The following is a 24,039-nucleotide window of genomic DNA, read 5'->3' on the forward strand; positions in this document are numbered from 1 at the left end:
GCGCGCCTCCATGGCGCGTGCGCCAAGCCAAGGAGCGTTTACGTGCAGAAAGATGCGGGAGGCAGCGCGAGCGAAAACGGCTAGCAAAAAAAACACACACAACACAACAATTGACGGCTAAACCTGCGGGGGGTCCACGCAAAACACGCAGGAGAACGGTTGCGTAAGAGGCCTCAGCGTTTCTGCAGCTTTAGCGGCGCACAGACACCTGGGTAAAGTGACAGCGCTAAGCTAGCCCGCTAGCGTCAGCTGGCCCCGGAGCCGGCCCGCGCGCCTCCCCACTCCGCGCCGCGCGCCTCCCCACTCCGCGCCGCGCGCCGCCGTCTTACCGTCATAAACTGCTCCAGAGGCGTCCAGGTTTCGGGGCGGAGGAGCGCTGAGGGAGAAGAGTGTCTGAGCGGCCGCCGAGCCCGGACATCCACGCTCAGTTCGCCAGCAGCATTCTCTTCATCGGCGCTGCTTCACAAACATCCACCCAGCGGAGCGCGGCCTCCTCCGGGCTCCACCATCAGACTGGCGCGGCGACGACGGATAATCCACAAGACAGGAGCCCTCGCAGCGACCATTGGCCGAACGCGGCGCCTAGCGGCTCATTTCCGCCGAACCACGGACTAGTGGGATCCTCCGCGGGACGGCGAGGGCCTAGAACCGAGCTCCGGCGGCAGATCGGCTCATTCGGGACCAGAACACGGCTCTACTTTTCGCTCGCAGCGTCTCGTTGTTGTCAGCGCGTCCCGATCCTGCAGCTGCTGCCTGCAGCGACCTGTGCCCACGTCATCACGCAGCCGCGACGCACAGGGGCGTGGCCTTGCGACAGAGCGCGGTGCTTTTGAGCGAAAATGCAGTCCGCGGGGGGCGGGGGCACAAAAACAGTATGACACATCCGGGACTTCAACTGCCCGGTCCGAGCGCGGGTCAACCGGCAGCAGGTGAGCCGCTCAGGGGCGGCCATTAACGGAACCAGCAGCCCCCCACCCGGTGATCTACCTGAAGCCTGTCAATCAAGTTTGTTGCCATAACGACAGGTCTCCAGAGCGTCATTGTTTTGACTGGATTGGATTATACCGGGATTATCACCAGAATGAAACACGACAACATCATCTGCAAACAAACAGACAAAAAGCAAAATGACTGATTTACTCTGAATGTTAGATAACCGCACGGAATTCACTGATTCTGAATTCACTGAGATGAATCTGGATTAGATGGATCTCAGATTATATTCAGTGGTAAAATTGGAAATACTGCGCTGTTGTCCAATTTTATGTCATAAACAAATTGCGTCCGGATTGTGGTTTATCTCATCATAGTTCATCACAAATGCACAAAAACGTTCTTTCACACTTTTCTTACATATATCACGACATAAGATCTATGATCCGTAACATCAGATGAAGGGATTAACAGTCACATGGATCAAGCAGCGGAAAAGTCACCTCCATTTCCTCCTTCTGGTGAAATCCTATTCTTTGTAGCACAAAGACCAGAGTCTTCAAAGTGAGGCATTAGTGAGGATCAACACTATTTATTTCACTTCCATCAACTTTCCTGATTCTGTTGGCGGCTGCACCTCTGATGGGGGGGGGGTCACCTAAACGAAGTCTGGGATAAATAGTTAATAATAAAATCTGCATCCAGATGATTTTCATCTGTGTGATTCAATTCAATTCAATTTTATTTGTATAGCCCAAAATCACAACAACAGTCGTCTCGATGGGCTTCGAAGTAAAACATGAAATCAAAGGATCATGAATACAAAGAGTTCAATAGGAAAATACTAAAATGAACTAACAAACTGACTAAGCTATACTGGCATCCCTGCCCTTAGACCCCCCTTCTCTGTGAGGAAAAACTCCTAAAAAAACGGATTCCGGAAAAAACGAAGAAACCTCAGGGGTGCCCACATGAAGGAGGGATCCTCCCCCAGGACGGACAGGCGATTTACCAGAACTCTTAGAGAAGAATTAACTTATCTAAATCTACAACTACATATATAAAGTCCAGCAGACGAGCTTCATCCAGCCGTGGTTGTGGGGACAGTCAAAGGTGCGAGTCGAGCCGGAGACAGGAACCACAGCCAGGTGTAGGAGCAGGAGCAGAGACGAGGCAAACGGTCAGGAACTGGAGCACGGATGAAACAACTGGAGTCTGGAAGCACTCCCACTCCCCAGGAGGGGAGAGGAAAAGAGGGACAATACATGAATCCCTGCACCAAACAGAGGCATGGAGAACTAAATGATAAATTATGATCAAGAATAGAGAAGAGGAAGGGTAGAAGTAGATGAGAAAAGAGGACAGAACCCCAGAGCACCATAGTTACCCCAGCTTCAACTTCTAGCAGCCTTTTAAAAGAAATAGTTATTAAGTTTAATTTAAACAAACTAACATTAAGTTAAATAATCTCTGAATACTAGCTAGTCTGACAATAATCCTGTCCACAGAGGAATGTTTTCAGTCTAGCTTTGAATGTAGAAACTGAGTCGGCCTCTCTTCCATGAGCTGGGAGTTTATTCCATAAGACAGGGGCTTGGTGGCTAAACGCTCTACCTCCAACCGTACTTTGACTAATTCTAGGAACCACAAGCAGTCCTGCATTTAGTGAGTGAAGTGTTCTGATTGGATGGTAAGGGACTATGAGGTCCTTAATATAGGACGGGGCCATTCCATGTAAGGCCTTATAGGTTAACAGGAGGATCTTGAACTGGATTCTGGAATCAACTGGGAGCCAATGGAGCGAAACTAACACAGGAGTGATGTGATCTCTTCTGCTGGTTCCAGCTAACAATCTAGCTGCTGCGTTCTGAACAAGCTGGAGACTTCTTAAGGAACTCTTAGGACACGCTGCTAACAAGGAGTTACAGTAATCCAGCCTCGACGTAACAAATGCATGGATGAGTTTTTCAGCATCACTCTTAGAAAGTAGATTTCTGATCTTAGCAATATTCCGCAGGTGAAAAAAGGCAGTTCTACACGCCTGAGATATGTGAGCCTTAAATGATAAATCCTGGTCAAACAAAACCCCAAGGTTTCTAACTGTGGAATTGGGGGCTATACTTATGCCATCCAGGGAGACTATCTGAGCAGAAAGAGCATCTCTGAGGTTTTTAGGACCAAGTATAATGACCTCAGTTTTTTCTGGGTTCAGGAGGAGGTCATTAATTGTCATCCAGGTCTTGATGTCTCTGATGCAGGCGTTCAGTTTCTCTATATCGTGTCATAAAACCACATTTGACCATTAAGTACGAAACCAAAGCAAAATTTGAATCTATTTCAAAAAAAATTGAACCAAAATTGATAACTTGATACAAAATCTCTGAAAAACGAAACAAAAACCTTTTTAAAGACGTTTCCTCTGCAGCCGCTGATGAATTAGGTGTCGGTTATTAAAAGGGAGGATTTCTGTCTAAAACATGCAGAAGTTCGGTGTCCCCCCTCCTTCCTGTTCAGCAGGGCCATGAAATTACTCAGAAAACGGGTTGGATTTCCTGAAATCTGTTGTTCTTTTTGTAACAAGGATATTAAAACAACTGAACTTCTATTCTTTGAATGTTTTTCTTCAGATGCCTTTTGGGATGATATACATTATTGGCTCCTCCCCAAGATTCCATGTTTTCCAGACTTTTCTATGAAGGACATCATTTTTGGGTTTATTTTAGGAAACAAAGTAATAATTTTAAATGTTCATTCTGTCGATTCCTTACAATCAAATCATATTTTTCCACATTTCATAAAGAACTTTGCTTTTATTTTCATCCGTAAACTTCATGGAAAATAAACTTGCAATGAAATTCTAAATTATCAAATAATTTAGTGTTTTGACAGCCCCTAAGTTAATGATCATTATAATGTCCCCCTGCTTTGTGTTTAACCTTACTTTATGTGGGTCTGTATTGTTGTGTTGTTGTTTACTCTTTTACTTAAATGTATTACTGTTGTTTACATTTTTCGATGTCCGTTCTAAATGTCATTTGACAAACTCCTCGAACAACTGCCACAAGATTGTAAACCTAGTTTATCTCTTCAATAAAAAAGAAGTTCAGCAGGGCTGGGGGGCATGGGGTGGGGGGGCACGGGGGCGGCCCGGCAGGCCGATGCTGACCCCATGTGGTTGTGCAGGGAACCGCGCCGCACAGACACAAAGCTCCATTGTGAGGAAGATTACTGGAGCACAAAATGAGGCGACTGATGAAGTGCAGAGCAGAGAGAGGACAATGACGGCAGTGTTGCTGATGAAGAGGACGGAAACGAGAGTCTAAATCCTCTTCTTCAACACAATGCTCGCTTGTCTGCTTTAGCTTTGGAAACAAAACACACACATGCTGCTCAAAGGCACCACGGCAGGGAGGACGCACGCTGCTGCTCTTTCAATTCCAATGACCCGACAGGAAAAAAGCTCCTCTGAATCAATGTCTGAGCCCCGACCCCCCCCCTCTGACCCCCTGGAACCAAAACAGATCATTTTCTGAAGAAAGTTGAACTTTTCTCCAAGTGTCATAAATCTGTGAACACGGAAGCGTTTTCCTTTACTCCACTTAAAGAGTCACAGCAGAACCATCAGCTGTTTGGAGTCAGCGACAAAAACCCAGAATGACCCCTAAAGGTCGTCACCTCCACCCACCTTCAACCAGATCACGGTGAACACACACAGACCAGCGTTCAGCATCTTTTTAATGAGAACAACTTCTGATTTCCAACACTTCACACTTTGTCCTCCTTCAGCAGAGCCAGAAGCCCCTCCCTCCTGGACGTGTACGGCGTGTGCTTCAGCTGGAGGATGTGGGCGGGAAACAGGTTCCCACTGGGCGCGTACATCTCCTCGCCTTTGCGGCCCATCAGGGAGCGCAGGGTCTTATTTCTGGACAAGATTTTGTCGTAAAACTCCACCCCCCCTTTGGCGTACTGTGGAGACACCCGCGCCGCGTGCCGGTCTGAGGCGTAGTCCGTCCACTGGCTGACGGCGTCTGAGGTGAGGAAGTAGGAAACGGCGCCAATGCTCAGTGCCACCATGTTGGCCACGCCCCGGAGCAGGGCGGAGCCGGCGTGCAGCCCGAACACCTGTTTGAGCAGGACGCTGTACACCCACACCCCGCCCAGACACAGCGGGGCCACCGCTGCGTTTAAAACGGGGCCCCCGGACTGCAGCCGGACCACCTCTCGCGCGATGGCGAACTTCTGCGCCTCCGGGGAGAACACCAGCGCCTCCTTTAAGGCGGAACCAGTCTTGGTGGTCCAGTCCACCGTTTTGCCGTTGATAAAAATGTTCCGGTTGGTTATTCCGCTCAGGTCGGCGGCGGTGCTGTTGAAGTTAGCTGGGATGCCAATCTGGACCCCCGCAGGAAGCCACGGGACTCCGGCGCCAACGGGGTGGAACCCGAAGGAGGCGAAGGCAGAGAAGCTGCTGGGGGATTTGACCCGGCAGTCCGTCAGCACCTGGAACAGAAAGACACCTGAACACCAGGCTGGTGTCACCTCACTGCAAAGGCTTCTGGGAGTCCAGATCTGCTCAGAAGCAGCACTCCACACGGAGGAGCATCTGAGCAGAATTAATCTACCAGAGTCCGATTTGTAACATCAAAATGGACCAAGTGCCCCCCCTGTCCATCCTTTCCTGGAGGGGGCGTTCCACCTTGTTTTTGGCCTCACACTTTTTATCTGATGTCAGATAAAAACCTTCAGAGCTGCAGGTCTGAAGAAGGAGACCATCACAGCAAAGACACACGAACCCAGAAATTCTGACCAATCATGTTTTGACGAAGATCAGAGACCAAAAGATGGAGACCGACTCCGTCTGTGAGGACCAACATCCTGCAGAGAAGCTGACAGTCTAGTCTGAAAACATGCATCTCCCCCTGAGAGGAGCTGATCCGGTTTGCTTTAGGTTTTCTGGTCATTCCAGGTCGGATCTGAACCATCTGGAACAGCCAGCCGCAATTGGCTCATGTTTCAGCTAACTCTGCATACATGAGTCAGCCATGATCTGCCTCCATCTACCCCTCCTCACACGTCCTTCTTCATCCATGAACCTCATCTTCCTCTCTGTCCTGGTATCTCCAACCTTCTACCATCATCATCACTGTTCCTCCTCTCAAACATCTCCATCTGCTTCCCTGCATGGATCTCCAGAACATCCATGATCTGATCCTCTGATGGATTCATTCCTGATCCATCCTGGTCCCACAGAGAAGCTCAGCATCTTCCTCTCTGCTGCCTTCAGCTCTGCTTCAGAGTCTCTGAACCAACAACATGGCTGCTCTCACCACGTCTGCTACACCTTATCCTTTGTCACACCTGAAACCTTCCTCCACCTGTTCCAACCTCTTTACCTGTGTGTTCTTCTGGACTCTCCACCTTCTCCACCTCTGCTCCCTTGACCTCACCGCTCCTCTCGTTTACACACAGATACTCCGTCTGACCTTTGGTTCTCTCCTCTCCAGAGCAAACCTCCACCTCTCTAGCTGTCCCTCCACCTGCTCTCGTCACAGAGCATCATCTGCAAACATGATGGTCCACAGAGATTCCTCTGTAACCTCTTCTGTCAGTCTGTCCATCACCATGGAAACAAAGAGCTCAAAGCTCCCCTCCACCTTGATCTTCTCTGTCGCGCCCACAGAACATCTCACGGCTGTCTTCCAGCTCTCATCCGTGTCCCGGTCAACTCCAACGCTCTTTGACCCTCCAGGCCTCCTGGATCCTGTCTTAGACTTTGTCCACATCTACAAAGACACAAAGCGGCTCCTTCGGACCTTCTGCAGAAACACCCTCAAAGCAAACATCTGGTTCTCTTTCTCTGCATGAAACCATTCCGTTGCTCACAGATGTTCCTCTAACTTTTCCCATAATACATTGCAACGCATGGGCCTAATTCCTCCCTGGTTTAGACATCTCTGCACCTCTTCATTCTTCTTAATAATAGAACCCCAACTCTTCTCCTCCGCTCTTCAGACATCTGCTCTTCTTAAACAGTCAGAGACTCTTCTGCCACCTCCCCTAAACTCTTTCAGACCTCCACAGGTATGTTGTCAGAACCACCTGCCTCTCCACTCTTCGTCCTCTTCATCCTCACTGATCTTTGCTTCTTCCTTTGTCAGCTTCATCTTCTCTAAAGAGAAACCGTTTTGTCAGACAGTCTAATCCGGCTGTAGGACACTCTCTGCAGCAGTGACCTTCAAAGGGAACACCTGGATGAGGAACGACCTTCAGGTCTGTGTTTGCCTGAAAATCCATTTTCTCTGGTGAAGCGTTGACACGTTACCTCCTGAAAAAGCCTTTCCAGTTTGTCGGACAGCTCCACCGGCGCCCCCTTGTGCCAGGCCTGGTAGAGCTGCCGGTAGGACAGGTCTGGACAAACGTGGTAGAACATGTTGGCGGCAAAGAGTCCGCCGCAGCTCGCCACGAGCAGCGGTGTCCGGTACTTCTGAAGGAGCACGGAGTAGGTCAGGAAACGGGACGCCATCACTGCGGTTTGGCCTGGTCTGGTGAAAGAGAAAGGAGCATCCGTGAACCTCCTGCAGGAGAAACTCCACCTTGAGCAGGACTACGGGGTTACCTCCAAAGGAAAAGGACGTTATTTTAATGGGGTGAGACATGAACCCGAGCTGTGGATGAGCAGGGAAACACCTGAAGCATCCGGTGGATTTATTCATCTATAATCCGTCATTCTGACGCAGCAGCAGCAGGTTATAAGAAAACGAACAAACTTCCAGGACTGTCTCAAACAGTTTGAACACATTAACCGCTCCACATTGTGCTGGTTGGAGGGACCTTTCTCTGTAAAAGCCTCCATCTTTGCTGTAGTTCAGGAGTCAATGAAGAACACTCTTATTTTGAAAGGGCCTCAGCATTACATTCAGAGTAACGGGATTCATTTGTACACGTTTGAATAGAATTAAAATTCAAACACGATTTTATTGATCAGAAGCTCCAGATCGACTTTTCACAGAGTCACGTGACCTCTGCGTCATTGTTTTTACAGGTAAACCTGTGGCTGCTGATTATTTACCTTTGCTGTTTCTATTCAGGTCAGACATTTATCAGCTTTTAACACAATAAATACAAAAAGCTGCTAAATGCATCCCATAATGACAGCACAGGGACCGGAAGTCCACATTTTCTGATGCATTTAAAGCTTTCTGGAAACCTTTGTGTTAAACTCTCTCCCGGTGAGACTTCAGTCCAGATCTAAACCGGAACCGTTTGGATCCGTCTGAAAGCCTCGAAGCTTCACACTAAAGCAGAAACGACATGAGCGCGAGCTCCGGACTTGAGAGAAGAAAGCATACTGACGGGTTTGGCTCTTCGGCACGCGGACAGCTGCGCTCCTTCAAAACATCTTACATGACAGATGAAGGTTACCGCAAAGCAGCTCGGCTGTCGTAAAGACCAACGCTGCTTTACGGCGGAAGGTTAGAGGGCGGGGCCGCCTGTGGGCGGAGTCCAGCGTTTCATCAGGACTGAAGGGCGTCGGTACCAGAACCATCGCTTCTTTTTCAGGGAAAACACCTGAAATCTTTGGTCTGATATTCATGTCTGTCAGTTTTTATTGTTGGTAATATTTTCTGCACTTTATGGACCATTCAGGCTCCACTACCTCTGATGTGGTTAACCCAGTCATTGTTCTCTGGAAGTACTTCATGCGAATGGAAATGCTATTCCCCTGTTTGCTATTTTTCTGAATTTCTTAATTATCAAAATGATATAATCTTTATAAAATTCTTCTTTGAAGTTGTCTTTTGCCTAAGATCTGTTCCAGTTTTTCCTCCTCCCACTCTGCCTTTCTGTGTCTGTAATCTCATTTCTTGGTTTGTACTTCAAACAGCATATTGTGGCGACCCGGGGGTTAGCGCTGCCTTCTGCCCCAAAGGCTCATGGGAAGTGGGGAGCTTAAGGGTGAAACCTTGAGTCAGAGGGCTGGAAGCTGAAGTGACCCTCCATGCTGTTTGGGCTGTATGTGTGCTGGAATAAACAGACTTGTTGCTCAAAAGCTAATATTGCCTCTCTCTACGTTTCCTCCAACCTGAGACTGTCCAGGGTCGTGTGGTGTCTGGGGCACGGACAGCTCTCCAATGAAGCCATCTAAATAGCAGTTGGCTTTCGCTATCCCACTAAAGTGACGGTTTGGCCGGATCGTTACAATATAATGTGTGCATAAATCAGGAGGAGCAGGTGCGTGTTTTCTGTCAGAACGGACACATTTCCACACAGATGTGATGTAAAAGCGTGAAAACAGGAGGAGGAACTTTATTAAAACAGAATCTCTCAAAAACCAACAGGTGAGTTCAGGTGTCCTTTCAAACGTCACAGAGAATCGTCCACTTTCTTGTTCTGTCAGAAGAAGTCTGACGCCAGGGGCCGGCGTTTCCCCGGGCCCTTCGCTGTCTTGGAGGTCTTGGTCTTTGAACGCTTCTTGCCGGTTATCGGCGTGGTGGGAGGAGTCTTTAAAACGCCAAACTTTGGTTTCTGCTCCGGGTCAAACGGCACTCGAGATGACCCCTCTGGACTCAGGAGCAGGCTGCGGTCGCTCTTCCTGAACTCTGCAGGGGGGGCAGATGGGGTTCATTAGCGAGCAGATCGGGGTCCTCAGATATTCAGCAGAACTGCAGACGGGGGCCGCATTTCAAAAACCAACCCTGGACACCAGAGACGGAGAACCTGAAAGAACTCAATCGACCTGTTCCACACGCCGTCTGTCCCCAGAACCCTCTCCAACAGAACTGCTGGCTTTTTGAGCCAGTTTGACTCCGTTTAGTCTCCTTTTCCACTTTTTGATCCCTGTCCTGTGACTTCCACTGTGATGCAGGTCAGACTTTAGAACGTTGTCCAGGTTCTATCAACCTGCGTTCCTCAGCTCGCTGTCCTGATGAAAACCTGCAGCGTCACTAGCTGCGGCTCTATGGGCAAAATGTCTTTGATCGGATCAAAGATCGGTTTAGAATTGAACTGTGGACATAGACCACACTTTTGGTCGGAATGACTCGTTTAGACATGCGCAGAACTCTCTAAAACACTGGAAACAACCGTAGAAGAAGAAATATTTAGATCCGTTGTAAACAAAGAAACCTGCTACATAGAGCGAGATGATCTTCTAAACGTGATTTTATTATTACGATGATTATTAAGTGCCTGTTCACTCATAATCTTTGTAATCTGTGCTTCTTTCTTGGCTGAGTGGAGCCAGAAGGAGGGTTAGGGAGGGATCAGAAGGTTGGATGGTGGATCTCCAGGACCAGAACTGGATCAACATTCCTGCTTCTCCAAACGGAGCGCGCTCGGACCGTCCTTTAACCATCTGTGTGGGAACCCGAGACCCACACTCCACTGTGACAACACTTCAGAGTGGGACCTGCAGCTCCTCCCCACACCTGCGGGTTCTTCAGGAACACCTGTGGATCTGCAGAATCCACCGCACCATCCAGAAAACCCAGAACCGCGGGACTCTGAGGCCCGATTTCAAACAGAAGATGACTGATCAGAGAAACGACAGCCACATGCGGGTTCTCACCAGCCGTCTGGTTGTTCTTCAGGCCGAAGGTCACCTTCTTCAGCTCAGATCTGGGGGTGGGTTTCTTCTGTGGAGACAAAGCAGCAAACGGGTCACATGACAGGACCAAGACCACGAACCCTCTGGACCTGGAACCAAAAACATTCAGCAGAAGCAGGACAGAGGTAACTCATGAGGGACTTTAAGATCTGTGGAGGAACCCGAGAGAACATCAGCTCTTCATCTTCTGAGGTCAAAGGTCGAACTTTGGTAGAACCCACCGGGTTCTGCCAAAGCTCCTCCGGGGTCAAGCTACCCTCAATCATTGTACCTTCTTCTTGGAGTGCGGGGTGACCTGCCCCACCCTGGTCTTGCAGAAGAGAGGCTTAGGAACCACAGTCCTGGTCTGAAAGGACACGAAGGGGCGGACCTTCAGATCACCATGAAGGGGCGGACCTTCAGATCACCGTGAAGGGGGCGGACCTTCAGATCACCGTGAAGGGGGCGGACCTTCAGATCACCGTGAAGGGGGCGGACCTTCAGATCACCGTGAAGGGGGCGGACCTTCAGATCACCGTGAAGGGGGCGGACCTTCAGATCATCGTGAAGGGGGCGGACCTTCAGATCACCGTGAAGGGGCGGACCTTCAGATCACCATGAAGGGGGCGGACCTTCAGATCACCGTGAAGGGGGCGGACCTTCAGATCACCGTGAAGGGGGCGGACCTTCAGATCATCGTGAAGGGGGCGGACCTTCAGATCATCGTGAAGGGGGCGGACCTTTGTACTCACCTTGACCTGCTGGGGTTTCTTGGCGTCCATCTTTCCTTCTGCCGCCTCCTTCAGCTCATCCGCCTCAAACTCAAACTCCACGGGGATCTTCTTCCTCCTCCTCTTCTTCACTTTCTCCTGGCAGTCAACCGATGGCAGCTCAGTTGTCAGACGGGTTTCCTCTGAGATCTGACTCTGGGGTCCGTTCATCTTTTTCTTCTTTGCTGCTGTTGCCACGGTAACCTCAGGTGTTTTCTCTTCGCCAGCTTGCAGGCTTTCTGCATTTCCTCTGGCCTGCTCAGCTGCTGACAGTTTCCTCTTCTTCCTCTTCTTCAGAGGTGAGACGGGTCCTGGTTCTGGAGACTCTAGGGGTTTCGGGTCCACGTCGGCACCAGACTTCTGCTCGTCTCCTGTGGCCTCTGGCTGCTGTAACGCTCCAGCAGAGACTTCAGGACCTCCGGTCTTCTGCTGGTCCGCTTCTTCGGCCCTTGGACTTTTCTTCATCCTGATGGATGAGACCTTTCTCCTCTTTGGAACGACCACGCTTGACTCCACGCCGCCTTCAGCCTCCGCTTTGACAGAAGCCGGCGAGCCGTTGACTGGAGGCCCAGCTGGGGCCTTCATCTTCTTGGCCTTGTTTGTGATCTCAGCAGGAGCTTCATCTTTGGACTCGGGAGGTTCTGAGGCTTCCTCTGCTTCGACCCCCAGAACCTTGCTTTTCCTCCTCCTCCTCCTCTTCTTCTTCATTAAGGAACCGCGGTTCTCTGTTTCAGCTGGAGCCGAGGTCTGCTGAAGCTCCTGAAGCTCTTGGAGCTCCGCTTTGGTGCTCTTCTTCCTCTTTGGTTGGTCTTTCTGCACGGCAGTGCTGAGCTCTTCCTCTGCAGCCTTTAGCTCTGGGGTTTCTTCTGGACCCTCTGATGGATCCGAGGCTCTCTGCAAACGCTCTTCTGCCATCTTCACGTCAGCTGCAGTTTGGTCTTCAGAGTTCACTTCATCTCCAAGAACTTCCTTCTTCCTCTTCTTCTTCTTCTTCTTCTTCACCGCTGCCTCTGCTGGTTCATTGTTCTGGTTTTGCTGCTTGGTGACGTCGCTTCCTGAAAACAAGGAAGCAGAATAAAAGTTCTGCCTGAGACGACCCGGCCCGGCTACAAGAACCCCACAAAGATCAGAAGATGATTTCAGTTTGAAAGAAAAGTCAACAGAACCAAACCGACAAAGGTTCTGTTTGACAGGAACCACAGCTGTGAGTTCCAAGAACCGGCAGAAGGTTTGGATCCACCCCAGCGGCTGAACCGCCCACCTGACTTGGAAGCCTTCTTCTGTCCTGCTGCCGGCTCTTCCTCACCACGGCCCAGGCGAGCCGCCCTCTTCATCCTCTTCCTGCTGCCGAACATGTCGTCGTCTTCGTCCGTGGAGACCTCCTCCGGATACTCGTCCTGAGGAAACACGCCTGAGCAGAGGAGCGGAGTGAGACCCTGAAGATCCACGAGAACCGCAGTAAATCCAGGAGGTTCTACCTTCACTGAGGTCCTTCAGCCTGCAGCAGCACATGGAAGACAAGCAGAAGCACAGAGGATCGTTTGGACTCAGTTCTACAAGTTCTCCTCAACAAAACCAGAACATTTCTGTTCTGATAGCAGCCACAGAGGTGGACCTCAGTCCAACGACCAGCAGAACCCGACAGGGGAGCCTTGGGCCAGACAGGAGGTAATGTGGGATCTGAGCTCCTCATCCAAGTTCTACATTCTAGCACCCAAGAACCTGGCCAGAACCAGATTCTGGTCGTGTTCAAACACTTATGGACCAGAGGAGCACAGAAACACAGACGGCACCAAAAGATACTCACACTTTAACGATTCTGTAGAGTTTTCGTCGGTTCTGACCTGGCGTGCTGCCCCGACCCGCCAGCGCCAGGAGCCGGTCTGCAACAGCGGCGTAATCGAACTGAAAAACACCAGAAGAAGCTTTAGAGGTCATCTTCATCATCGAGATCTGTTTGTGTGGCAGACAGACGACATTTGACCTCTTCGCCTAAACGCTGAAAACAAAGTCTTTAAAAAAGTTCATCTCAGCAGCAAATAGAAGTTCTGAGAGGTTTGTTTCTAATGACATCTGGTACCAGAACCATGGGACGGTCTGAAGCCAAAGCTTCTTCAAATGATACAAAAATCTGTTGGTTTTCAACCAGCAACCGTCTCCTCGTCATGGAGGACAGATCTGCTAGATGATGTACGTTCTGATGGCTGTTGGACCGGCCAGGTTCAGACCACCTAACTCCTGACAGCTGTCCCTGTCCAGAACACTCAAATCATCAAGACCCCACCCCTTACCTGTAAGACTGGTCCAATGTCCTCATCACCTGAAAGCTGGGACTCCAGGTCCAAAGGAAGAAGATCCTCCTCCTCTTCCTCACTGGAGTCTTTGCCTGAAAGCAGAAACCTAAACCAGCTATAGGAAACCAACACAATGAGGCGACAGGGGGAGGGAACACGAGAACAGGGGGAGGGAACACGAGAACAGGGGGAGGGAACACGAGAACGGGGGGAGGGAACACGAGAACGGGGAGAGGGAACACGAGAACAGGGGGAGGGGACACGAGAACAGGGGGAGGGGACACGAGAACAGGGGGAGGGAACACGAGAACAGGGGGAGGGACACGAGAACAGGGGGAGCGAACACGAAAACAGGGGGAGGGAACACGAGAACAGGGGGAGGGAACACGAGAACAGGGGGAGGGAACACGAGAACAGGGGGAGGGAACACGAGAACAGGGGGAGGGAACACGAGAACAGGGGGAGGGAACACGAGAACAGGGGGAGGGAACACGAGAACAGGGGGAGGGAACACGAGAACAGGGGGAGGGGACACGAAAACAGGGGGAGGGAACACGAAAACAGGGGGAGGGAACACGAAAACAGGGGGAGGGAACACGAAAACAGGGGGAGGGAACACGAAAACAGGGGGAGGGAACACGAAAACAGGGGGAGGGAACACGAGAACAGGGGGAGGGACACGAGAACTGGGGGAGGGAACACGAGAACAGGGGGAGGGAACACGAGAACAGGGGAACACGAGAACAGGGGGAGGGAACACGAGAACAGGGGGAGGGAACACGAGAACAGGGGGAGGGAACACGAGAACAGGGGGAGGGGACACGAGAACAGGGGGAGGGGACACGAGAACAGGGGGAGGAACACGAGAACAGGGGGAGGGAACACGAGAAGAGGGGGAGGGAACACGAGAAGAGGGGGAGGGAACACGAGAAGAGGGGGAGGGAACACGAGAAGAGGGGGAGGGAACACGAGAACAGGGGGAGGGACACGAGAACAGGGGGAGGGACACGAGAACAGGGGGAGGGAACACGAGAACAGGGGGAGGGAACACGAGAACAGGGGGAGGGAACACGAGAACAGGGGGAGGGAACACGAGAACAGGGGGAGGGGACACGAGAACAGGGGGAGGGGACACGAGAACAGGGGGAGGGGACACGAGAACAGGGGGAGGGGACACGAGAACAGGGGGAGGGGACACGAGAAGAGGGGGAGGGGACACGAGAAGAGGGGGAGGGAACACGAGAACAGGGGGAGGGAACACGAGAACAGGGGGAGGGAACACGAGAACAGGGGGAGGGAACACGAGAACAGGGGGAGGGACACGAGAACAGGGGGAGGGACACGAGAACAGGGGGAGGGACCACGAGAACAGGGGGAGGGAACACGAGAACGGGGGGAGGGAACACGAGAACGGGGGGAGGGAACACGAGAACAGGGGGAGGGGACACGAGAACAGGGGGAGGGGACACGAGAACAGGGGGAGGGAACACGAGAACAGGGGGAGGGAACACGAGAACAGGGGGAGCGAACACGAAAACAGGGGGAGCGAACACGAAAACAGGGGGAGGGAACACGAGAACAGGGGGAGGGAACACGAGAACAGGGGGAGGGAACACGAGAACAGGGGGAGGGAACACGAGAACAGGGGGAGGGAACACGAGAACAGGGGGAGGGGACACGAAAACAGGGGGAGGGAACACGAAAACAGGGGGAGGGAACACGAAAACAGGGGGAGGGAACACGAAAACAGGGGGAGGGAACACGAAAACAGGGGGAGGGAACACGAAAACAGGGGGAGGGAACACGAAAACAGGGGGAGGGAACACGAGAACAGGGGGAGGGACACGAGAACTGGGGGAGCGAACACGAAAACAGGGGGAGGGAACACGAGAACAGGGGGAGGGAACACGAGAACAGGGGGAGGGAACACGAGAACAGGGGGAGGGAACACGAGAACAGGGGGAGGGAACACGAGAACAGGGGGAGGGAACACGAGAACAGGGGGAGGGAACACGAGAACAGGGGGAGGGGACACGAGAACAGGGGGAGGAACACGAGAACAGGGGGAGGGAACACGAGAAGAGGGGGAGGGAACACGAGAAGAGGGGGAGGGAACACGAGAAGAGGGGGAGGGAACACGAGAAGAGGGGGAGGGAACACGAGAACAGGGGGAGGGACACGAGAACAGGGGGAGGGACACGAGAACAGGGGGAGGGAACACGAGAACAGGGGGAGGGAACACGAGAACAGGGGGAGGGAACACGAGAACAGGGGGAGGGAACACGAGAACAGGGGGAGGGACACGAGAACAGGGGGAGGGGACACGAGAACAGGGGGAGGGGACACGAGAACAGGGGGAGGGGACACGAGAAGAGGGGGAGGGGACACGAGAAGAGGGGGAGGGGACACGAGAACAGGGGGAGGGGACACGAGAACAGGGGGAGGGAACACGAGAACAGGGGGAGGGAACACAAGAACAGGGGGAGGGAACACGAGAACAGGGGGAGGGACACGAGAACAGGGGGAGGGACCACGAGAACAGGGGGAGGGACCACGAGAACAGGGGGAGGGAACACGAAAACAGGGGGAGGGAACACGAAAACAGGGGGAGGGAACACGAAAACAGGGGGAGGGAACACGAAAACAGGGGGAGGGAACACGAAAACAGGGGGAGGGAACACGAAAACAGGGGGAGGGAACACGAAAACAGGGGGAGGGAACACGAGAACAGGGGGAGGGGACACGAGAACAGGGGGAGCGAACACGAAAACAGGGGGAGGGAACACGAGAACAGGGGGAGGGAACACGAGAACAGGGGGAGGGAACACGAGAACAGGGGGAGGGAACACGAGAACAGGGGGAGGGAACACGAGAACAGGGGGAGGGAACACGAGAACAGGGGGAGGGAACAAGAGAACAGGGGGAGGGAACACGAGAACAGGGGGAGGGAACACGAGAACAGGGGGAGGGAACACGAAAACAGGGGGAGGGAACACGAGAACAGGGGGAGGGACACGAGAACTGGGGGAGCGAACACGAAAACAGGGGGAGGGAACACGAGAACAGGGGGAGGGAACACGAGAACAGGGGGAGGGAACACGAGAACAGGGGGAGGGAACACGAGAACAGGGGGAGGGAACACGAGAACAGGGGGAGGGAACACGAGAACAGGGGGAGGGGACACGAGAACAGGGGGAGGAACACGAGAACAGGGGGAGGGAACACGAGAAGAGGGGGAGGGAACACGAGAAGAGGGGGAGGGAACACGAGAAGAGGGGGAGGGAACACGAGAAGAGGGGAGGGAACACGAGAAAGGGGGAGGGACACGAGAACAGGGGGGGAACAGGGGGAGGGACACGAGAACAGGGGGAGGGAACACGAGAACAGGGGGAGGGAACACGAGAACAGGGGGAGGGAACACGAGAACAGGGGAGGGAACACGAGAACAGGGGGAGGGGACACGAGAACAGGGGGAGGGGACACGAGAACAGGGGGAGGGGACACGAGAACAGGGGGAGGGGACACGAGAAGAGGGGGAGGGGACACGAGAAGAGGGGGAGGGGACACGAGAACAGGGGGAGGGGACACGAGAACAGGGGGAGGGAACACGAGAACAGGGGGAGGGAACACAAGAACAGGGGGAGGGAACACGAGAACAGGGGGAGGGACACGAGAACAGGGGGAGGGACCACGAGAACAGGGGGAGGGAACACGAGAACAGGGGGAGGGAACACGAAAACAGGGGGAGGGAACACGAGAACAGGGGGAGGGAACACGAGAACAGGGGGAGGGAACACGAGAACAGGGGGAGGGAACACGAGAACAGGGGGAGGGAACATGAGAACAGGGGGAGGGAACACGAGAACAGGGGGAGGGAACACGAGAACAGGGGGAGGTACAGCCGACGGTACGAAAGAACCTGCAACAGAAGGAGGATTCCTACCATTGACTAGTTTTCCTTGATCACCCCCTCTCTGGGTTTTTGGCCCCCCCTCGCTGTCCTCGGGGTCAGACTCCTCCGCTTGCCCCACCTCCCTCATCAGGTCCTCCAGGGCGAAGGGAGCCTGGTCGATGATTGTGCTGAAGATGCTCCTGCAGATGGCGCTGAAGAGCATCTGACTGAAGAAGCAGGAGGATCAACAGTCAGTGGACCCGCCTCACAGGTTCTGGAGGTTCTGCAGTGAGGACTTACTTCTTGGTTTTGGCCACGGTTCTGCAGAAGGGGTCGATGAAGGTCAGGTTCTGTTCAGCAGTGAGCTGCAGAAGACAAAGCAGAGATTTGGTACTGACTCACACCTGGGTCCAGACAGAGCAAAGAACCGGAACCACTGACAGCACCTTAAGACCAGCTCCTGAGATAACATTGGGTCATCAGTATCGATTTTAATCCCATCATGACCAACATCAGCGTCAACACAGATTGGTCAGGAGGAGGAGAACCCACCCGGACCCCCAGAACCACGCCAGAGATTCTCCATGGACCATGAACTTAATGCCAAGAGATCCAAACTTCTGGACTCTTCATTCCTACATTCCTGACACCCCCTTCCTCAGAACACCAAATCCGGTCCAATCAACACCACCCTCTTCTCATAGGAGATGAAGCCTGATGGGTCAGCTGTGGTCCAGTGTGATACCTCTGCAGAACCCACGGCGGCCAGCTCGGTCAGGTACAGCTCCAGAATATGGAGCTGGAGTCCAGCAGGGGTTTCGCTGTCGCTCTGCAGCAGCTGAGAGCCCAGCAGCTCCAGGAACCCGGTCACCGCCCTGGAGGGGGGGCAAAACAGGCCCGGGTTCATTCAAACCGGGTCAATGTCCAACAGAAAACAGGTGTGTTCAGAACCTTACCTGCTGTCCCAGGAGTTCCTCTTCAGAACCTCAAAGGTCTGTCTGAACATGAAGCGGATCAACTGAAAAGACATTCATGAACTTTAGGGCTGTACGGGTCACCTGCTCAGATCCAGACCTGGAACGTTCCTGACAGAGATGAGCCCCAGACAACATCTCCGCCTGCTGACTCAGCAGATATCTGCAGCATTTACCTGGAAGAACTTGTCCATCCGCAGGCGATCAATGCCGGTCCACTCCCGCTTCATGGTCTGCAGGAAGCTCTGGAAGAACAGAAGCTCTGCAGGGAGAGCAGCAGGAGTCAAGACCGGACTCGAGACAGGGCTCAAGACCGAAGTCTAGGCCGGAGTCTAGGCCGGAGTCGAGGCCCGAGTCGAGGCCCGAGTCGAGGCCCGAGTCGAGACCGGAGTCGAGACCCGAGTCTAGACCGGAGTCTAGGCCGGAGTCGAGACCCGAGTCGAGACCCGAGTCGAGACCGGGGTCTAGGCCGGAGTCTAAGCCGGAGCCTAGGCCGGAGTCGAGACCCGAGTCTAGGCCGGAGTCGAGACCCGAGTCTAGGCCCGAGTCTAGGCCGGAGTCGAGACCCGAGTCAAGACCGGACTTAAGACCCGAGTCAAGACCTGACTCGAGGCCGGACTCAAGACCCGAGTCTAGACAGGAGTCTAGGCCGGAGTCAAGACCCGAGTCTAGGCCAGAGTCTAGGCCGGAGTCGAGACCCGAGTCTAGGCCCGAGTCGAGACCCGAGTCTAGACCGGAGTCTAGGCCGGAGTCGAGACCCGAGTCGAGACCCGAGTCGAGACCGGGGTCTAGGCCGGAGTCTAAGCCGGAGCCTAGGCCGGAGTCGAGACCCGAGTCTAGGCCGGAGTCGAGACCCGAGTCTAGGCCCGAGTCTAGGCCGGAGTCGAGACCCGAGTCAAGACCGGACTTAAGACCCGAGTCAAGACCTGACTCGAGGCCGGACTCAAGACCCGAGTCTAGACAGGAGTCTAGGCCGGAGTCAAGACCCGAGTCTAGGCCAGAGTCTAGGCCGGAGTCGAGACCCGAGTCTAGGCCCGAGTCGAGACCCGAGTCTAGGCCGGAGTCGAGACCCGAGTCTAGGCCGGAGTCGAGACCCGAGTCTAGGCCGGAGTCGAGACCCGAGTCTAGGCCGGAGTCGAGACCCGAGTCTAGGCCAGACTTAAGACCCGAGTCAAGACCGGACTCAAGACCAGAGTCAAGACCGGACTCAAGACCAGAGTCAAGACCGGACTCAAGACCAGAGTCAAGACCGGACTCAAGACCAGAGTCAAGACCGGACTCAAGACCAGAGTCAAGACCGGACTCAAGACCCGAGTCAACACCGGACTCAAGACCCGAGTCAACACCGGACTTAAGACCCGAGTCAAGACCGGACTTAAGACCCGAGTCAAGACCTGACTTAAGACCCGAGTCAAGACCTGACTCGAGGCCGGACTCGAGACCCGAGTCTAGGCCGGAGTCGAGACCCGAGTCTAGGCCGGAGTCGAGACCCGAGTCTAGGCCGGAGTCGAGACCCGAGTCAAGACCGGACTTAAGACCCGAGTCAAGACCGGACTTAAGACCCGAGTCAAAACCGGACTTAAGACCCGAGTCAAGACCTGACATATGACCCAATTCAAGACCCGAGTCTAGGCCGGAGTCGAGACCCGAGTCTAGGCCGCAGTCGAGACCCGAGTTTAGGCCGGACTTAAGACCAGAGTCAAGACCGGACTCAAGACCAGAGTCAAGACCGGACTCAAGACCAGAGTCAAGACCGGACTTAAGACCCGAGTCAAGACCGGACTTAAGACCCGAGTCAAGACCGGACTTAAGACCCGAGTCAAGACCGGACTTAAGACCCGAGTCAAGACCTGACATATGACCCAATTCAAGACCCGAGTCAAGACCAGAGTCGAGGCCGGAGTCAAGACCAGACTCATGACCCGAGTCAAGACCTGACTTAAGACCCGAGTCTAGAAACACGGAGGTTACTTACGCTTGTCGGTGTGGGGGAAGCTGTGGACGAGGTTGGAGATCTGCGAGGACAGCTCCTCCTTCAAAAACACAAAGAGAATGAGGATGATCCACGAGGACACGTTCTGCAGAGGATCCATGCAGACAGCAGCTGTTCCTGAGGAAAAGCCCGTCTGGAGAACAGTTCTACAGAACAGTGGATGTCACAGACGCCCCGATCTCCAGACCAGGTAAAAGCAGGTTGCCTTCACTAGGAGGCGTCAGCACAGATGGACAGAACCTCATGTTCTGCTGGAAAGCAGATCAACGGTGAGACCTCCACCAGAGCCCAGGACCCTGAAGGTCTGTGGCATCGGCAGGAGGCCCTTCATGGTCGTGTCAGGAGGAGGAGGCGGCTGACCGTCACAGACCTGCAGCAGAGGCTTGTCCTGCATCCACAGGCAGTAGAAGAGACCCTTCCAGAGCTTCAGCAGCTCCTCAGCGGAGAATCCACCTGGAAGGAGAACCAGGAGAACATTCATCCAGGAGCCACTACAGAACCGCTCCAACAGGGTGGACCCTTCCTGGTTCTCGCTGGCAGAACACACCAGATCCAGAAACAGGGAACTTTCCTTCAGGTAGAACTAAGTGTTCTGTCGGACTTAGGTTCTGGTTGCGCTGCTTGTTATTTACTTGACTTTACCGTCATACCTGTCCACGCGCTCCAGCTGACACATGATTTACGCCGTTTAGGCGCGTGACTCAGGTGACAAACAACCGGGAGACTTTAGAATCGGGTAACCGGAGAACCACCAGCCTCCCTCAGCGGGCCGGGTCAGCCTGGGTTCTGTGGCACCCGAAGCGGGCTCACCTGCGGCGCCCTCGCGCGCGCTGATGTACTTCTTGAGTTTGCGCAGAGCTCTGGTCCGGACGGGTTTCTCGTTGGAGGCCAGTCTTTGGGCCAGCTGGACCTCCGGCTGCTGAGACGAAGCCATGCTAGCGGGCTTTTCACGTGCACGCCAGCTAAAACTTTACCCACGTTCTCAAACGCGGCGCGGCTGGATGACGTCAGAGCTGCTACGTCGCAGGCTCCACCCCCCGCCCGCTTCCAGCTCCAAGACGTTTCCTACAATAAAAGAGCAGAACGGTTCTGTTCGGGAGACTCTGCTGGCCGGTCCTGGAGCGGTTTGCTGTTGTGTATTTTAATCAGGTGGAGGAAAAAAAGATATTCCTTTTCAAGCGTGTGAGTGAAAGTGGGCTGTGACGTCAACACGCGCTGGTTTTTGGGTAATGTAGTTTAGTGAACCTGTGAGCTGGTTCCAAACGGCTCTACGTTCACACTGCAGGCTGAAACGACCCAATTCCGATTTTTTTGCCCCCAAGCGGCCCAATTCCGATCTTTTCATGACAGTCTGAATGACACAGATCCGATCTTTTCAATTGCGACCCAGGCCCAGTGGATTTGCCGGCCTGATTCCGAATTGTAGCCGTTCTTTTCAATTGCGACCGCCGTCTGACCGGCCAGGCGACTTGATTCCGAACTGTACGTCATCGACACGCAACAAACGTCATCATTTTGCGTTAAAGTAGGCAGGAACGAGAACGTAAACATCAACCATGGTGGACGATGCTGCTGAGATCAGTCAGTGGAAGGGAAGCGAGGTCACTGATTGGATTAATATTTGGGCTGATCGCTCTTTTCAGGCCAAACTCCAGGGCTCTTATTGCAACTGGGCGGTTTTTGAAAAAGTTTCCAGATAAATGGCAGAGCGTGGTGTTGAACCTTTCCCGTGATAATTTTTTTTTCTTTCTCCCCTTTGACCGTGCTCAGAAGCGCGGGGGACCCGAGGCGATCCTCCTCCTCCTCTCTGTTCTGATCCTTAGATTCTCCAGAACGGGTTAATAAAGAGTCCATAGCATTTATTCTGGGGGAAACCTTCTTTTATTACCGTCCTCCGTAACACACAACAAGAATGCGCGCGCACACACTGCCCCCCCCCCCATTCTCTATCGCGGCACGCGCTTGCACACACGCGGGCGAGCGGCTCCAACACATACACATTTCCATTCCACAACAGTGGGTACAGACGATCCCGACTCCAATGCCTTCTTAAAATGAGAAGATTGTAATTGTGCTGCTCCTTTGTGAAAATAAATTTAATATTACAAAAAGAGCTCCGCTTTTGACAACACTGTTGTTGACATCTGCTCCGCAAACGAGTGACGTCGTTCACCGTTGAGTATTCTTCTGGCTTCTGCGCATGCGGGTCTCGTTTGGGTCGTGTCACGGTCACACTGGAGATCACAAAAGTTCGGATTTACTTGGAAATGTGAACGGTCTAGCAAACAATTCGGATTTTTTTCCGAATTGAGCATTAAGCCCTGCAGTGTGAACGTAGCCGTAACATGAAAATGTAAGAAGGTCAGAGGCGGATATAATATGGAAACATTAATGCAAATAAAGAGAAAACAGTAAAATGTATTTGTTTACTACAATCGGTAACAGTTTCAACCTATTTTTCATTTGATCTGAACCAATAGAAATTTAAAATGAAACAACAAATTACAACTTTTGGTCTTTCCAGATTTCAAAATAAAATGTTTATTTTCTCCTAAAAAAATGGAGCTACTTCGATAATGAAAAACAATTTTTCATCATTATCATTGCAGCACCCAACAGTAGGGGTGCTATATAAACTCATCATCCTCTCCTTCACTCTCACTCATGGTGCAGAAACTTAATTAAAGTAGGAAAAAATAACTCGGCAAAACCCAGTAAAACAACTAAACACATTTGGTCAAAAAGCCAAATCTGTCCAGACAGGCAAAGGGAATGGTAACCCACAATCCCTTGCGGTGCAGATTTAACAGCAGCACCGAAGTTACACCTACTTAATTGAATTAATTTGAATCAAAGTTAAAAAAAATGTCTGACAACTGTGTGTTATTTTTAAACTGACTTAACTAAAAAAACGATTTATCTTAACTGAAGCAAATAAGGAAGTTAGATCAAAGTATAAAGTTTCTCTTTCCAACATCCACATGTGGTCTTATCACCCTCTCACGGTGGAAAAAGTATTATCTGAGCTTCTTCATCCACTAAATCATCTTCAAATAGACACGCCATGCTGCTTCACCTCTCTGAAAACAAACTAACCTTCAACTAAACCTGCTCCAGACCAGGTTATGTTCAGAGCATGAGTTGCTATGGCAAGTTGACCTACCCGGAAACATACCTCCATTTCTGGAACTAAGAGCTGAGGTTATCGGCTTCCTTAGCCTCAAACTTACCGTGGTAACTAGCATAACCTGCTCTCTGGAGTAACCCCCTGTTCGCTGTGCAGTAAATAAAATACAATAAACAGTTAAAAAAAAACAATTTAAATACATGTATACAAAAACAAAAAGTTCTACATTAAAACAGAATATGTAACAATAAAACAAGTACGAAAATTACAACAGCCCCCCCCCTCCCCCCCTCCCCACACCTACACACACCGATGCACCGGTTTCTCTGGGTTCCTCGCGAGCCTGAGACCCGAACCTGAACAGGTGAGACTTCTCTCCAACCTTGGATCATCAGGAGATGAAGGCTGGGAAGACCGAGCCAGAAGGTTCTGAGGAAGTCTAGAGTCTGGATGGGCTCCAGAAGACCCGCCTG

At 52.5% G+C, this 24,039-nt stretch overlaps 3 protein-coding genes across 5 annotated transcripts in view; all 3 read right to left on the reverse strand.

Moving 5' to 3' along the window:
* ptpn4 (protein tyrosine phosphatase, non-receptor type 4) overlaps positions 1–822 on the reverse strand; it is a 36,630-nt gene extending 35,808 nt beyond the window's left edge. Inside the window, exon 1 of one of the 2 annotated variants that reach the window (XM_023950763.1) lies at positions 330–822. The gene's annotated coding sequence lies outside the window, so the exon portion shown is untranslated. The remainder of the gene's footprint in view (positions 1–329) is intronic. The other variant, XM_023950764.1, reaches the window with a different exon arrangement.
* A 3,828-nt stretch (positions 823–4,650) lies between these two features.
* On the reverse strand, positions 4,651–8,416 carry tmem177 (transmembrane protein 177). 2 transcript variants are annotated; one of them, XM_023950719.1, is made up of 4 exons: positions 8,284–8,386; positions 7,547–7,595; positions 7,253–7,472; positions 4,651–5,430 (listed from the first exon to the last, which is right to left on the reverse strand). In XM_023950719.1, exons 3-4 carry the CDS (start codon positions 7,451–7,453, stop codon positions 4,699–4,701), a joined length of 933 nt encoding a protein of 310 aa, XP_023806487.1. In that variant the 5' UTR covers positions 7,454–7,472; positions 7,547–7,595; positions 8,284–8,386; the 3' UTR covers positions 4,651–4,698. The 2 variants fall into 2 exon arrangements, with proteins under 2 accessions (XP_023806487.1, XP_004086954.3); XM_004086906.4 differs by lacking the exon at positions 7,547–7,595 and having other exon boundaries at positions 8,284–8,416.
* Positions 8,417–9,204: 788 nt separating this feature from the next.
* Positions 9,205–24,005, reverse strand: LOC101171651 (ribosomal RNA processing protein 1 homolog A). Its single transcript, XM_020702119.2, has 17 exons — positions 23,885–24,005; positions 23,670–23,714; positions 21,250–21,504; positions 20,810–20,892; positions 20,422–20,479; positions 18,623–18,708; positions 18,429–18,490; positions 18,218–18,347; positions 17,773–17,837; positions 17,524–17,699; positions 13,578–13,672; positions 13,094–13,191; positions 12,765–12,784; positions 12,548–12,697; positions 11,269–12,341; positions 10,499–10,565; positions 9,205–9,530 (listed from the first exon to the last, which is right to left on the reverse strand). The coding sequence occupies exons 3-17, from the start codon at positions 21,371–21,373 to the stop codon at positions 9,325–9,327; spliced, it is 2,493 nt and encodes an 830-aa protein (XP_020557778.1). The 5' UTR covers positions 21,374–21,504; positions 23,670–23,714; positions 23,885–24,005; the 3' UTR covers positions 9,205–9,324.
* Positions 24,006–24,039: the final 34 nt, after the last annotated feature.

The sequence above is a fragment of the Oryzias latipes genome, chromosome 21 (assembly GCF_002234675.1).
Source record: "Oryzias latipes chromosome 21, ASM223467v1".
Classification (NCBI taxonomy): Eukaryota; Metazoa; Chordata; class Actinopteri; order Beloniformes; family Adrianichthyidae; genus Oryzias; species Oryzias latipes.

Bases quoted from the DNA above. Each gene is read 5' to 3' on its own strand.
- LOC101171651 (XM_020702119.2), bottom strand. From the start codon at position 21,373: ATGGCTTCGTCTCAGCAGCCGGAGGTCCAGCTGGCCCAAAGACTGGCC. The intron at 17,700-17,772 runs GTAAGTCCTCAC...CTGCTTCTTCAG, and splicing joins ACCGTGGCCAAAACCAAGAA to TCAGATGCTCTTCAGCGCCA. The intron at 12,342-12,547 runs GTGGGCGGTTCA...CCTTGTTTTCAG, and splicing joins GAAGAAGGCTTCCAAGTCAG to GAAGCGACGTCACCAAGCAG.
- tmem177 (XM_004086906.4), bottom strand. From the start codon at position 7,453: ATGGCGTCCCGTTTCCTGACCTACTCCGTGCTCCTTCAGAAGTACCGG. The intron at 5,431-7,252 runs GTAACGTGTCAA...TTTCTGTTCCAG, and splicing joins TGGAAAGGCTTTTTCAGGAG to GTGCTGACGGACTGCCGGGT.